Source organism: Echiichthys vipera (genome assembly GCF_963691815.1).
Source record: "Echiichthys vipera genome assembly, chromosome: 5".
In the NCBI taxonomy this organism is placed as follows: domain Eukaryota; kingdom Metazoa; phylum Chordata; class Actinopteri; order Perciformes; family Trachinidae; genus Echiichthys; species Echiichthys vipera.
In genome coordinates, this window is record NC_139830.1 from 23,030,415 (window position 1) to 23,042,569 (window position 12,155).

The window sequence follows — 12,155 nt, forward strand, 5'->3', positions numbered from 1 at the left end:
GGTCTCTGTGAATCCTCAATTTCAAGGTCACTCTTGTGTAATGCTCCCTTAAAACGTCATCATTCACACTAGATATAATTTATGAGGACAGGCATATGAAACCATTGGAGTATACACAGTATAAGCCTCTGTAACATCCCCTCCCTCCAAAGTGTCTTCGCTAAAGCATTTCACCACAGCAGTTCACATTGAAATGGAAAGACAACATCCCTTATGGAACAACAGCGTGCTCTTACAGAAGGTCTTCATTCCCCTGAGGCAGCGATTGTGGCTGAAAGCGACATTTCATGAGCAACGCATTGTCAGCAAAGAGCACAATAAAAGGAGAAAACCTTATTATGTCTTCAAAAGAAAACTGGTTTACATCTTAAATTGCACTTATGCAGATGTGGCTCAGAGGTAATGCATAATTCCCCAAATTATACACTCAAAGGACTAACATGTGTGGCAACTATCATTTTTCAACTTATTTTCGAGTCAGTGTGAAGCTATTTTAACAATGCCGTTTATAAAAAAGAAAAAGATCTAAACACCAACTGTTCTCTACACAGGCGTTTTACCCATTGGTGACATGCCTGCTGTGTGTCAGCCAGAAACAGTTCTTCCTCAACAGATGGCATGTCTTCCTCAACAACTGCCTCTCAAATCTGAAGGTAATGTAACCAGCCTGTAATTCAGACTATAGTGGTCTTTGGCTATCATAGAGGATTACTCAGATACATAAACGTGTGGATCAACTTTCATTGACATGTCATTGACTTTCTTTTATAACTGTAATTATATTACAGAGCAGAGACCCTAAAATGGCTCGTGTTGCATTGGAGTCCCTGTATCGACTGTTGTGGGTCTACATGATCAGAATCAAGTGTGAGAGCAACACTGCAACACAGGGGTAAATATTGTATAACTCCTTAACCTTAGTCAAAAAGGAAGATTTATTAATTACTTTAACATAACACACAATTGTTGCCCATTTCCAGGATTGGAATTTCTCACTTGATTAGATTTTAGTCTTTTTACAGTGTTTCTATTTTTCAGTAAATACCTGTCCAAAACTGATGAATGTCATGGGCTGGTCATGGGTTTGTTTGTACTAAGAATGTTTGTGAAGGTATTTCTGGATTTAAAGGGAAGAACAAAAAAGTTAATTCAACTAGCAGTTTTACGACCCCCCCCCCCCCCCCGTCCTTGTTACTGATTTTATTAGTGTCGTAGAAAAAGGAATGCTTTGCTTTTAGGCCTACCCCAGATCATTGGTGCTGGTGGCCCTCAGTTTTATCAGCAGCTTTACAGACCTTATTATGAGCCCTAGCCCACCTGAGGAATCTCAAGCCAGACTTTTTAAACGTATTACTAAGGCCCAAAATCAAGCAGTGGACGACTGTACAAACAAATGAAAACTGGTGTCAATGTAATGTTACACAATATTTAAAAAAGATAAACGTAAATGTCGGTTTTATGTATCCTCATAACATGTTCTTTCTCTGCATTCACAGTCGCCTCAACACCATTATAACAACACTTTTCCCAAAAGGATCCCGCAGTGTGCTACCAAGAGACATGCCTCTTAATATCTTTGTCAAAATCATCCAGTTTATTGCACAGGTAAACACATTAATGTGCTATCCTGCACTATAGAGAAGTCACACCAATGATATTTACAGTACTCTCAGTTAAAACCCAATATCTGGTAAACTAAGGTGATATCTCTTGAAAGTTACAATGACATATTAAACACATTTTCTCTTCTTATTTCATGACAGGAAAGGCTTGATTTTGCCATGAAAGAGATTATCTTTGACCTTCTGTATGTTGGGAAACCTGCAAAAGCCTTTAGCCTTAATCCAGAGGTATGCATTCAACATTCACTTATATGATGGTTTTTTTTTCAAACTAAGAATAACGAAATTAAGAATAAGGTCATTCTTGCTGCAGATGTGTTATTCTCCTCTTAGCATAGTGTTGTTTTGGTCCAAATGAGGCAAAACAAATCAATTATCCTTTATTTCATTTAAATTTGTCACAATATTTGACTGTCTGAGTAGTCACATACTGTTAAGTTACAAACAGATTACTGTATATCTACTGGATTTACATAAAGCATTCACTAAATATACCTATAATAACCTACTGTTGCTAGGTAACTTTCTGTAATTATTACAATTTACTTTTTTTGCTGGTATTTCATTGTCAGTTTCCCTGCAGGTCTAATGATGCAGTATTGAAAATTGATCAACAAACAGCTGAACTTTGTTTTCTGTGCAGAGAATGAATATTGGTCTGAGAGCATTCCTGGTCATAGCTGATAAACTGCAGCAGAAGGACGGCGAGCCTCCCATGCCTAACACTGGTTGCACTTTACCCTCTGGGAATACACTCCGAGTAAAGAAGACATACCTGAGCAAAACACTGACAGATGAGGAGGCCAAAGTCATTGGTGAGTGAGGCAGACCATGGTCAGGAATGTTGAAAATGTCATGCTCAGACTCAAATAGCAGTGACAGCTTCAGCATCAAATGTGGAATTGGATGGACATTCGCAGATGGGTAACAGAGATGTCAACAGTTTTGCCTCTGTCCTCTTCTATAGGGATGTCACAGTATTATTTTCATGTGCGGAAGGCTATTGACAGTATCCTCAGACACCTGGACAAAGAGGTGGGACGCTGTATGATGATGACTAATGCTCAGATGTTGAACAAAGAGCCTGAGGATATGATCACGTAAGTGAACACATGCATGTGTCATCCTAGCTGCCAAAACAAGTTGAAAAAGTGAATGTTAAATAATGTTCGATCCCCATAATTAACTCATCCTAATCGTAATTCACCCTGCATGATAATCTGGTTATTTGTCACAATGCTTGCTCAGTTTACACTTGACAGTTATACACACTAAAAGCAAGCTTCTGATCTTTTCAGAGGTGAAAGGAAGCCCAAGATTGACTTGTTCAGGACATGTGTCGCTGCCATTCCTCGCATCCTGCCTGACGGGATGTCCAAACCAGAGCTCATAGACCTGCTCTCTCGGTAAGTCGCCTCTCTTAGGGAAAGCCCCATAATAAGGTAGACAAGTCACACTGTCTGACTGTCTCACAACAATATTAACTGGAGAATAACAAGTGTTACTAATGTTTTTGTTTTGGAGAAACACATTTGCAAAAAAGAGAAAGAGTAAGAACCTGAATTTCCTGCTGCCCCAGTCTGTGTCTCCAACTTAGTTTTTTTTTTTATTGTTTGCAGACTGCTATGATTAGATTTGATTGAGTTACAGTATCCACATGGTTGGTTTAAATTACTTAGAATAAAGTCAGTCACTTGCAGTAATAAAAACTACTCGGTTATGTTTGTGATTAGGAACATTATTAATTGGATTACAAATAAATGTAATCCAATCTGAATATTTTTGGATTACTTCAAACATAGCAGCCACAAAAATTTCAACAAATATTGTTTTTCTCTGCAAGCATCTTCATATATTTCCAATGCAAATAAAATGCATTTTTCATATTCAGCAGTCAAATCAAGCTGCCCTTGTTCTAACATGTGCGATGCTGATTCTTTTGTCAGGCATGAGTTGCATGATTAATAGCATTGATTATCATCACAAAAGTTTAAATTTAGTTCAAAGCACTTTTTTTGTCCCCGGGACAAAAAAGGGATACAGTCAACAAACATAACACATACTGCAAAAAAACGGCCATATATAAAGACGTAATCAAAAATGTAATGTTAAAGTAATTCTTGTTACTATGTAACTATAATCTAATTCCAAGTATTTTTAATATAGCTACTGGGTATAGCTACTTATATTTTTATAATCTGATGTACATGTAATTGGTTACTTTCCAACCCTGAGTATACATATATGTAGTTTATGAGACAGTTATTTATGTTACTGTTTTTAAACAATGTAATATATGAAAACTTAATTCTCATTACTTTTGAGTTTGAAGACTCATACTTAGGAGCTTCATGGAATTGCTTTCTAAATTGCATTTGACAAATCCCTTGTCTAATGAAAACACACGTATAATCCATAAACAACACCATAGTTTCAATTCTTTCTTTAGTTTGTGTTCTTACACTTAATTATAAGTTGAGATTTGAGGCAACTGGAAGCTTGACAACTTATCTTAATGAATAATCTAGTAAATAAGGGTCTTAACTGTATTCCTATGAAGAAAACGGTTTCATTTTTGTCTTGTCTTCTTTGTCAGATTGACAATCCACATGGATGACGAGCTTCGACTCATAGCCCAGAATTCCTTGCAAAGTCTGCTGGTTGATTTCTCTGACTGGCGTGACGACGTCCTGTTTGGATTCACTAACTTCCTGTTACGTGAGGTCCAAGACACTCACCAGGGACTGTTAGACACATCCCTCAAATTACTGCTGCAACTGCTCACCCAGTGGAAACTAACACTGGCTACCCCAGGGAAGAGCTATAACACCGCTAGAATACACACAGCCGAGGTACACAGCTTTGTGTCAACTATGACACATTAACAAGTGTGAAAGTCACAATTTGACTTATTTGTTTTTTATGCTCTTAACACTTATGACAAATGCCTGTAGAAATATAATTTTGATGAGCTAAGGTGTCATTTTTATCATGCAACAATGAAATCATCATTTGTTTTATTTTGATATTTATGTTACAGCTGCTGCAGACCAGCTCAAGCCTCAAGACACCTGCAGAACGAGGTCCTCACTCCACTGTGCTGCATGCTGTGGAGGGCCTGGTGCTCGTACTGCTCTGCTCCTGTCAGCTGAGCACCCGCAGACTAGCCATTGCAATACTCAAAGAGATACGAAGTCTCTTTATGACTATCGGGCAGTCTGAGGTACAATGAGACAAAATTAAACTCAGGTGACAGAACCCAAGAAAGTTTGATGACTCAGTTTACAGACTGTGATTTTATGTTTTGTCAACTGCAGGATGATGATAAACCAATGATAGAGATCATGGACCAGCTCAGCCCTGTAATCCTGGAAAGTTTTGTCAACATTGCCGTTTCTGACACAGTAAGTTGTTGGGCTAACGGATTGAGACAGGGGGAGACCAGCAACACCTATGTTCTGTGAGGTAAAACTGTTTTTCTCAATGGAGTTGGCGAGAGCAGCGAAGGGGTTCAGTTCCCCGTATGTAAACTTCAACAAGGCTGTCTGACTGACCTTTTTTTAGGTGGCTAAAATACATTTAGCTGCTGCTTCCATCCACAGCACACAGTACATTGCTTAGCTTTCATGTGTGGACTGGGTACCTCCTACAACCTCACTTCAAAAAATCCAATCTATCCTTTTAATTTCCGGTGACTTGGTCACATGAGTAATCTGGTCCACAAAACTGCAAATGCCTGTTACGTTGACTGCAGGACAGAAGCTTGGTTTTGTAATCTAGCATATAAAAACTGAATGAACAGCTGGAACTGAGCAGCTGTTCACCTTTTGACTCTCACTTATGTAATCATCAAGCTGTCAACATGACACTAAGAATCCTGCTTTATTGAGAAACAGATAATACGGTAAATGTCCTTATATGCATTTTGTGATTGTGTTTCTAAATATACTGTGTGATTATCTGATGTTAAATGCCTTAACCCCATTTAAAAATTCAGAAGCATATTTGTTAATGAGATGTTAGAAGTGTTGCCATTTAGATATTTCAGTCATGACCCCTGACCTTTAACCCTGCTGTGCCACTTGCTTGTTTACAGGCCTCTCTGCCAGCTGGCCACCATGTGGACCTTCAGTGGCTCGTGGAGTGGAACGCACTGCTCGTAAACAGTCATTATGACATTAGGAGCCCCTCACATGTGTGGATCTTTGCCCAGTCAGTGAAGGACCCCTGGGTGCTCTGTGTATACAGTCTCCTCCGACAGGACAACCTGCCCAAGCACTGCCCCACAGCTCTCAGTTATGCCTGGCCCTACGCCTTCACTCGAATGCAGACGCTCATGCCCATGGTAGACCCAAAGTAAGTGTTCTTTTACATGCAACACTTCTATATTCTGTACATCCTTACTTAAAGTGGAACTTCGGTATTTTTTAACATGGACCACCGTGTATTTCTGTGTAAGTTACTGATGCCAACAACATTTTTTAAAAATTGGTCCTCTATTGAGCGTGAGCCCTGAAGCCTGGCCGCTGTGAACCGGGTACAATGTAATCGAACGGCGTACCTGCGCACTGACAATATACATCCACATATAGTGTTTGTTGTTGTCGTCACTGAGAGGTTCAGATTATTATTATAAGTGTCACCATTTGTCACTTACACAGAAATACATGGGGAAGGGTTCAGGTCGAAAAATACTGAAATTCCCCTTTAACGTTCATGTTTTAAGTATGACCACCTGATATAACTTCCCCATTGCGTATGATAAACCCCTTGAAATCCCCTGTTAAAAACAGCTCAAACTAAAATAATTTTCATTCTGTATGAATCACCAGCAACCCAGTGTATGCAAAGAAGACCAGCACGTCTGGCAGTGGGGACAATTACGTGACCCTGTGGAGAAACTACCTGATCCTTTGCTTTGGCGTGGCCAAGCCCAGTATCATGAGCCCCGGCCATCTGAGAGCCTCGACACCTGAGATCACAGCCGCCACGCCCGACAATGGTGTCAGCTACGATAACAAGGTAGCTGTCCTCTGGCCTTATTAATTCCCCCATTGCTTTGTCTCTCCAGGATCAGGTGTTCAAACGGAGCTTGTTGACATTCAAACTCGAAGCATCAAATTACACTGCAGCGATCTTGCATGAAAGGACCAGCACGCTGATATAGTCTTAACTGCATAGACACTTACCTCAATGCAGCCCTGTGTAATTAGTGATGTTCATGCAGCGTGAGAGATTTATTTGTCTGGCTGAACGGTCGTTATTTGATGTTTCAGGTTATCGGGAGCCCATCTTTGGCTTGGCTTCTCAAGCAGTTGGTACCACTGATGAGGGCAGAGAGCATCGAGTTGACAGAGTCATTAGTCCTTGGCTTTGGTCGCACCAATTCCCTTGTATTCAGGTATATCAGAAAAAACATGTTTTAGAAGTTCAAAGAATTTTCTATGCCTTAACAAAACCTATTATCGCATAATTTTTATGATTCGTTTTAAAGAGGGATAGTAGCAAAGCATCATAATATTTTAGCTGCTGTAGAATTGTTTTTGTCTCTTATAATGGGACAGCATAAGTCAAATGAAAGTTAGAGCACAGTCCAATATTTTCTCTGTAGCTAGTGCATGTTGAAGGTATTTGTTTGGATTTAAAGCGGAGATAAACAGGGGATTATAGCTGAGTGGTGCCTTGTTGCCATTTACCACTGTATCTACGTTGTTTCCTAAAAATCCATTCTTTACTTTCTCTCTATCTCTTTTCCTTAAAAAATAACCATAGTCGTGCTGAAGCTTAGTTTGTCACTTTAACAGAATGTATTTCTAGTAGTTGCTTTATAATGCATTATCCATGTTACCTTTTCATGACTTGTTTATATTTTTCACTGCTTGCACACAGGGAACTTGTGGAAGAGCTACATCCCCTAATGAAAGAAGCGTTAGAAAGAAGACCTGAGGTTTGCTTGATTGTATTCACAGCACAGGACACTACATAAGCAAAATATATACTGTGTATCAGTAAATCTCAGTTACTTTATAAAGATTCATTATATTATTACAAGGACTTTTCAGGTCATTAAGGTTATTTCTTGATGATTTTTTGCAGAACAAGAAGCGGCGTGAGCGACGAGACCTGCTGAGACTGCAGCTGCTGCGGATCTTTGAGCTGCTGGCTGATGCAGGTGTCATCAGTGACAGGTTAGCGTGGCATTAGCTGACACATTACAGCCCTACTGGTGCATGATATTACACCCACAGTACACAAAGGGGGACCTCTAGATAATGAAATAAGGTCATCAACATTGCACCTTATAATTAATTGCTGTATAACTATTTGCATGTTGACAAATTATTAGCTACTGTTTGGTTTGTAATTTCGTTGTTGTTTTTCCTAAAGTACAAACGGAGCTCTGGAACGGGACACCCTTGCCCTGGGCGCTCTCTTCCTGGAGTATGTGGATCTAACCCGGATGCTCCTGGAAGCTGAGAATGACAAAGATGCAGAGATCCTCAAGGACATCCGAGCTCACTTCAGTGCCATGGTGGCCAACTTCATCCAGTGTGTACCAGGTAAAAGATTCAACCCAACAGGCCTTCCTTGTCAGGCCAGTCACAGACAATGCTCTGCAGGTCTGACTGATAAATTACTGAATACATTTCTTTTACACAGTATGAATGCTTAAAACATCTATCTGACTTTGTCATCAATTTATGGATTGTGAGTTATATAATAGGCTTTCATTCGTCTGGGGTTAGCAAAGCACATGGAGCACAAGACTCCTGACAATATTCTTAATTTGGACAAGGCCCAAGGGGACAAGATCCAAAAATAGACAGGGCAGGCAAGAGCAGGTGATGAGTCATGGGTTGCCAAGCATTCAAAAGTCCCTACTGAATGGCTAATTATCTGCCGAGGGACACCGACACCTTATTATCACGTCAGAAAATGCACTTTTAGTAGTTAGTTACGAGTTTAAGATACTTGAATATTCTTTTGCTGACTCTTCACTCACAGACCCATAACAGGCTTTCTTGTCTCCTTCCCCAGTGCACCACAGGCGCTTTCTGTTTCCACAGCAGAGCCTGCGGCATCACCTCTTCATCCTCTTCAGTCAGTGGGCTGGTCCTTTCAGCATCATGTTTACCCCTCTGGACCGCTACAGTGACCGGAATCACCAGATCACAAGATATCAATATTGTGCCCTTAAGGTAGACATACATTATATCATCTGTTCTACACACTCTTACATAATTTACAATTACAAAGCATGATACATTTGAGAACAAGTGCAGAATAAATCCACACACTTCCTCTGTCTGTTGTAGAATGATACAGTAAAATATGTTTTGTGGATCTAATGATCTGTTTCTTTAACCCACAACATTTTGTGAAACATGATTCTGTCATTGTTTGCAATCTGCGTGCTAGCAAATCACTAGGCCCTGCATCACCAAGCTAACCAAGTTATTTCTTTAAATATAATTATGTTTGTTATGGACTTTTCTCCACCAACAAGACAAATACAAACTTAAGTATAGATCCAGGGTTTGTCAGCATTACATTTTACATCTCTCAACCCCCTTCTTTCTTTACATCTAAAGAAACAACAGCCTTTGTCGGTTGGTAAACATGAGTGCTGCAGTTTAATGTCACATAATAAGTCTTCTGGGAACTTAACACATACTTTCTGCTACCATTCTGAGCTATATGTTATGAGCTATCTGTTGACTGTTCTTCCAGGCCATGTCTGCTGTGCTATGCTGCGGGCCTGTGTTTGATAACGTTGGCCTCTCTCCAGATGGCTACCTCTATAAGTGGCTGGATAATATACTTGCCTGCCAGGATCAGCGGGTATGTGGCCAATACTTTACCACCGCAGTGCATTTAAACAAAGAGCTAACCCAGAAAGCCCCTCTGATAGTTTCCTGAAGCATGCTTTGTGTAAAAGCCCAACACTAGACATGGCCAAGTGCTCACTATTATCTTCCAGGAGTGCTGGCAAGTAGTGAAGGAGAGTTTTACATCAAAATAAATTTGTCTGATTCTGTCTTTATTCCAATTTGCTGTTATACAAGATAAAGCACCGCATGCTTATTTTACACTTTCTTCCATTTAAAATTGACTTTGAGCCTTTGTGTTATCATTACATGGCTTGAGGAGTATCAGTAACTGGTCAGGTAGCCAAGAAAATTATCTTTTTTGTATGACAGGAGCATAAGCTACTGGAATCATTTCACACTGAATCCCTAGATATTTTCAAAAATACACATAGCCTAAATATTTGCTGTAATGTCAACTCAGAAATACAGGGGATCCTTACAAGAAAAAGATGTGAAATTCATGAGATCATGTGGGTATCTGCTCCTGGCTCAGGTCCACCAGCTTGGCTGTGAAGTCGTCATCTTGCTCCTGGAGCTCAATGCTGACCAGGTCAACCTATTCAACTGGGCTGTAGATCGCTGCTACACAGGCTCCTACCAGCTCGCCTCAGGTTGCTTCAAAGCCATCGCTACAGTCTGTGGCAGCAGGTACAAACTAGGTTTAACTAGTCGAGTGTACAAACACAGGCAGTTATCAAATGGGGAAACCAATGGAATATTATCTGAGGCTTTTACAGCATCACCCCAGCTAATCCTCTTAAAGGGCTCACTATTCATCTGAAGTTGGATTTCCCCTCTTGCTTTATCTCAAAAACATGAAGCCAAATGATATGTGGAACACTTAGCATTGATTTCTTAATGTTGAAACAAAAAGTAATTTGTTGTCTCTCTTTCCTAACCAGCAGAAACTATCCAAGCGATATAGTGACTCTGCTGAATCTGGTCCTCTTCAAGGCATCAGACACAAACAGAGAAATCTATGAGATTTCAATGCAACTAATGCAGGTGAGATATACAAGCACAGTTTGCCTTTTGTGCTTTTTGGTGTGTTTTCTGTAGTTTAAAGGATACATGACACATTTCTCCTCCTTCTTTGAACAGATTCTTGAAGCTAAGTTGTTTGTGTACTCTAAGAGGATCTCAGAGCAGAAGCCAAGCAGTATCCTCTACGGCACCCATGGTCCACTGCCACCTCTATACAGCGTCTCTCTGCCTCAGCTCTCCAGCCAGCTGGCCAAGATGTACCCTGAACTCACACTTTCTCTATTCTCAGGTAGCTGTTTGTGTCATACGTGTGTGTTTGTGTTTGTTGTGTGTGTGTGTGTGTGTGTGTGTGTGTGTGTGTGTGTGTGTGTGTGTGTGTGTGTGTGTGTGTGTGTGTGTGTGTGTGTGTGTGTGTGTGTGTGTGTGTGTGTGTGTGTGTGTGTGTGTGTGTGTGTGTGGTTGTTTGTGTGTGCGTGCGGTAACAGGGCGGTTAATTATGGTATTTCAGCGTGCTGTTATACTCTCACAGGCTTATCATCTTCTTATGGTTTCCCACTAAATGCTGCTCGTCTTCCTCTTCCACTAGACCACACACACAAGCACACACACATCTATGGACACTCCCATTGAAGACAGAAACACAGAGCTTAAATCGATTAAGAGACTCCCAGGTTTAAGTTGAATTCACATGTGGATCAGGTTTAAACTAGCAGTTATGGTGAAACTAAGTAAACAATATGTGTTTGATTTCCATGTTGAATATAAACACTGCAGTCCCCACTGATGTTAGTATTGCCTTTCCCCTGCTTGTTCCAGAGGTTAGTCAGAGGTTCCCCACCACTCATCCCAATGGGAGGCAGATCATGTTAACCTACCTCCTGCCCTGGCTCACTAACATCGAGCTGGTGGAAAGCGGCCTGCTGCTGCCGGTATTCACACCGTGCACCTCAGATTATGACGCTTCTATCCGGACGAGCAGCACAGGTTCATCCCACCAACTGAAGGGCAGTGGCTGGGGCTCCTTACAGGCCACATCTATGGTTCTCAATAACCTCATGTTCATGACTGCAAAGGTAAATTTATGTTGGGGAACTGTAATGAAATGGGGCAAGGGCCATCAGTCAATGCAGCTAACACGATGCTACTGTATGTTTTGCTTTTTTAACCCCTCTCGTCAGTATGGAGATGACCTACCTGGACCAGAGATGGAAAACGCCTGGAATGCTTTAGTCAGCAATGAGAAGTGGAGCAACAATCTTAGAACAGCACTGCAGTTTCTCATCAGCTTATGTGGTGTCAGCAGTGACACCACCCTTCTGCCATATGTAAGATATATCATTTAGGCCAACTGGAAACTGTAATCTAGCTACTTCTCTTTTAGTTTTTTTCTAGTTTCTCATGAACATTCTTTTATATATTTGTTCAGATCAAGAAGGTGGTGATCTATCTGTGCCGGAACAACACCATGCAAACCATGGAGGAGTTGATATTTGAGTTGCAACAAACCGATCCAGTCAACCCTGTGGTGCAGCACTGTGATAACCCTCCTTTCTATCACTTCACTGCTACAAGCAAGGCCTCCACAGCAGCTTCAGGTACATCTTTTAAAATTGCTGAACAGGATGAGCATCAGTTGAAATTATTTATTTATTTTTGATGGACAGACCAGGATTTCCCA

General features: G+C 40.6%; 1 protein-coding gene across 7 annotated transcripts in view; it reads left to right on the forward strand.

Moving 5' to 3' along the window:
* frya (furry homolog a) overlaps window positions 1–12,155 on the forward strand; it is a 52,222-nt gene that overhangs the window by 22,086 nt on the left and 17,981 nt on the right. For 5 of the 7 annotated variants that reach the window (XR_014593214.1, XM_083914272.1, XM_083914267.1 and 2 more), the window contains exons 11-34: window positions 552–653; window positions 789–892; window positions 1,497–1,605; window positions 1,764–1,850; window positions 2,266–2,437; window positions 2,590–2,722; window positions 2,921–3,028; window positions 4,219–4,474; window positions 4,663–4,845; window positions 4,940–5,026; window positions 5,719–5,978; window positions 6,455–6,644; window positions 6,899–7,023; window positions 7,512–7,569; window positions 7,719–7,810; window positions 8,010–8,182; window positions 8,661–8,821; window positions 9,354–9,464; window positions 9,987–10,141; window positions 10,396–10,498; window positions 10,595–10,766; window positions 11,294–11,550; window positions 11,656–11,802; window positions 11,904–12,072. Coding sequence is in view for 6 of the 7 variants with exons in the window: in XM_083914272.1 (XP_083770398.1) it covers window positions 552–653; window positions 789–892; window positions 1,497–1,605; window positions 1,764–1,850; window positions 2,266–2,437; window positions 2,590–2,722; window positions 2,921–3,028; window positions 4,219–4,474; window positions 4,663–4,845; window positions 4,940–5,026; window positions 5,719–5,978; window positions 6,455–6,644; window positions 6,899–7,023; window positions 7,512–7,569; window positions 7,719–7,810; window positions 8,010–8,182; window positions 8,661–8,821; window positions 9,354–9,464; window positions 9,987–10,141; window positions 10,396–10,498; window positions 10,595–10,766; window positions 11,294–11,550; window positions 11,656–11,802; window positions 11,904–12,072 (3,514 nt within the window). In the remaining variant the exon portion in view is untranslated. The remainder of the gene's footprint in view (window positions 1–551; window positions 654–788; window positions 893–1,496; window positions 1,606–1,763; window positions 1,851–2,265; window positions 2,438–2,589; window positions 2,723–2,920; window positions 3,029–4,218; window positions 4,475–4,662; window positions 4,846–4,939; window positions 5,027–5,718; window positions 5,979–6,454; window positions 6,645–6,898; window positions 7,024–7,511; window positions 7,570–7,718; window positions 7,811–8,009; window positions 8,183–8,660; window positions 8,822–9,353; window positions 9,465–9,986; window positions 10,142–10,395; window positions 10,499–10,594; window positions 10,767–11,293; window positions 11,551–11,655; window positions 11,803–11,903; window positions 12,073–12,155) is intronic. The other 2 variants (XM_083914268.1, XM_083914270.1) reach the window with 1 other exon arrangement.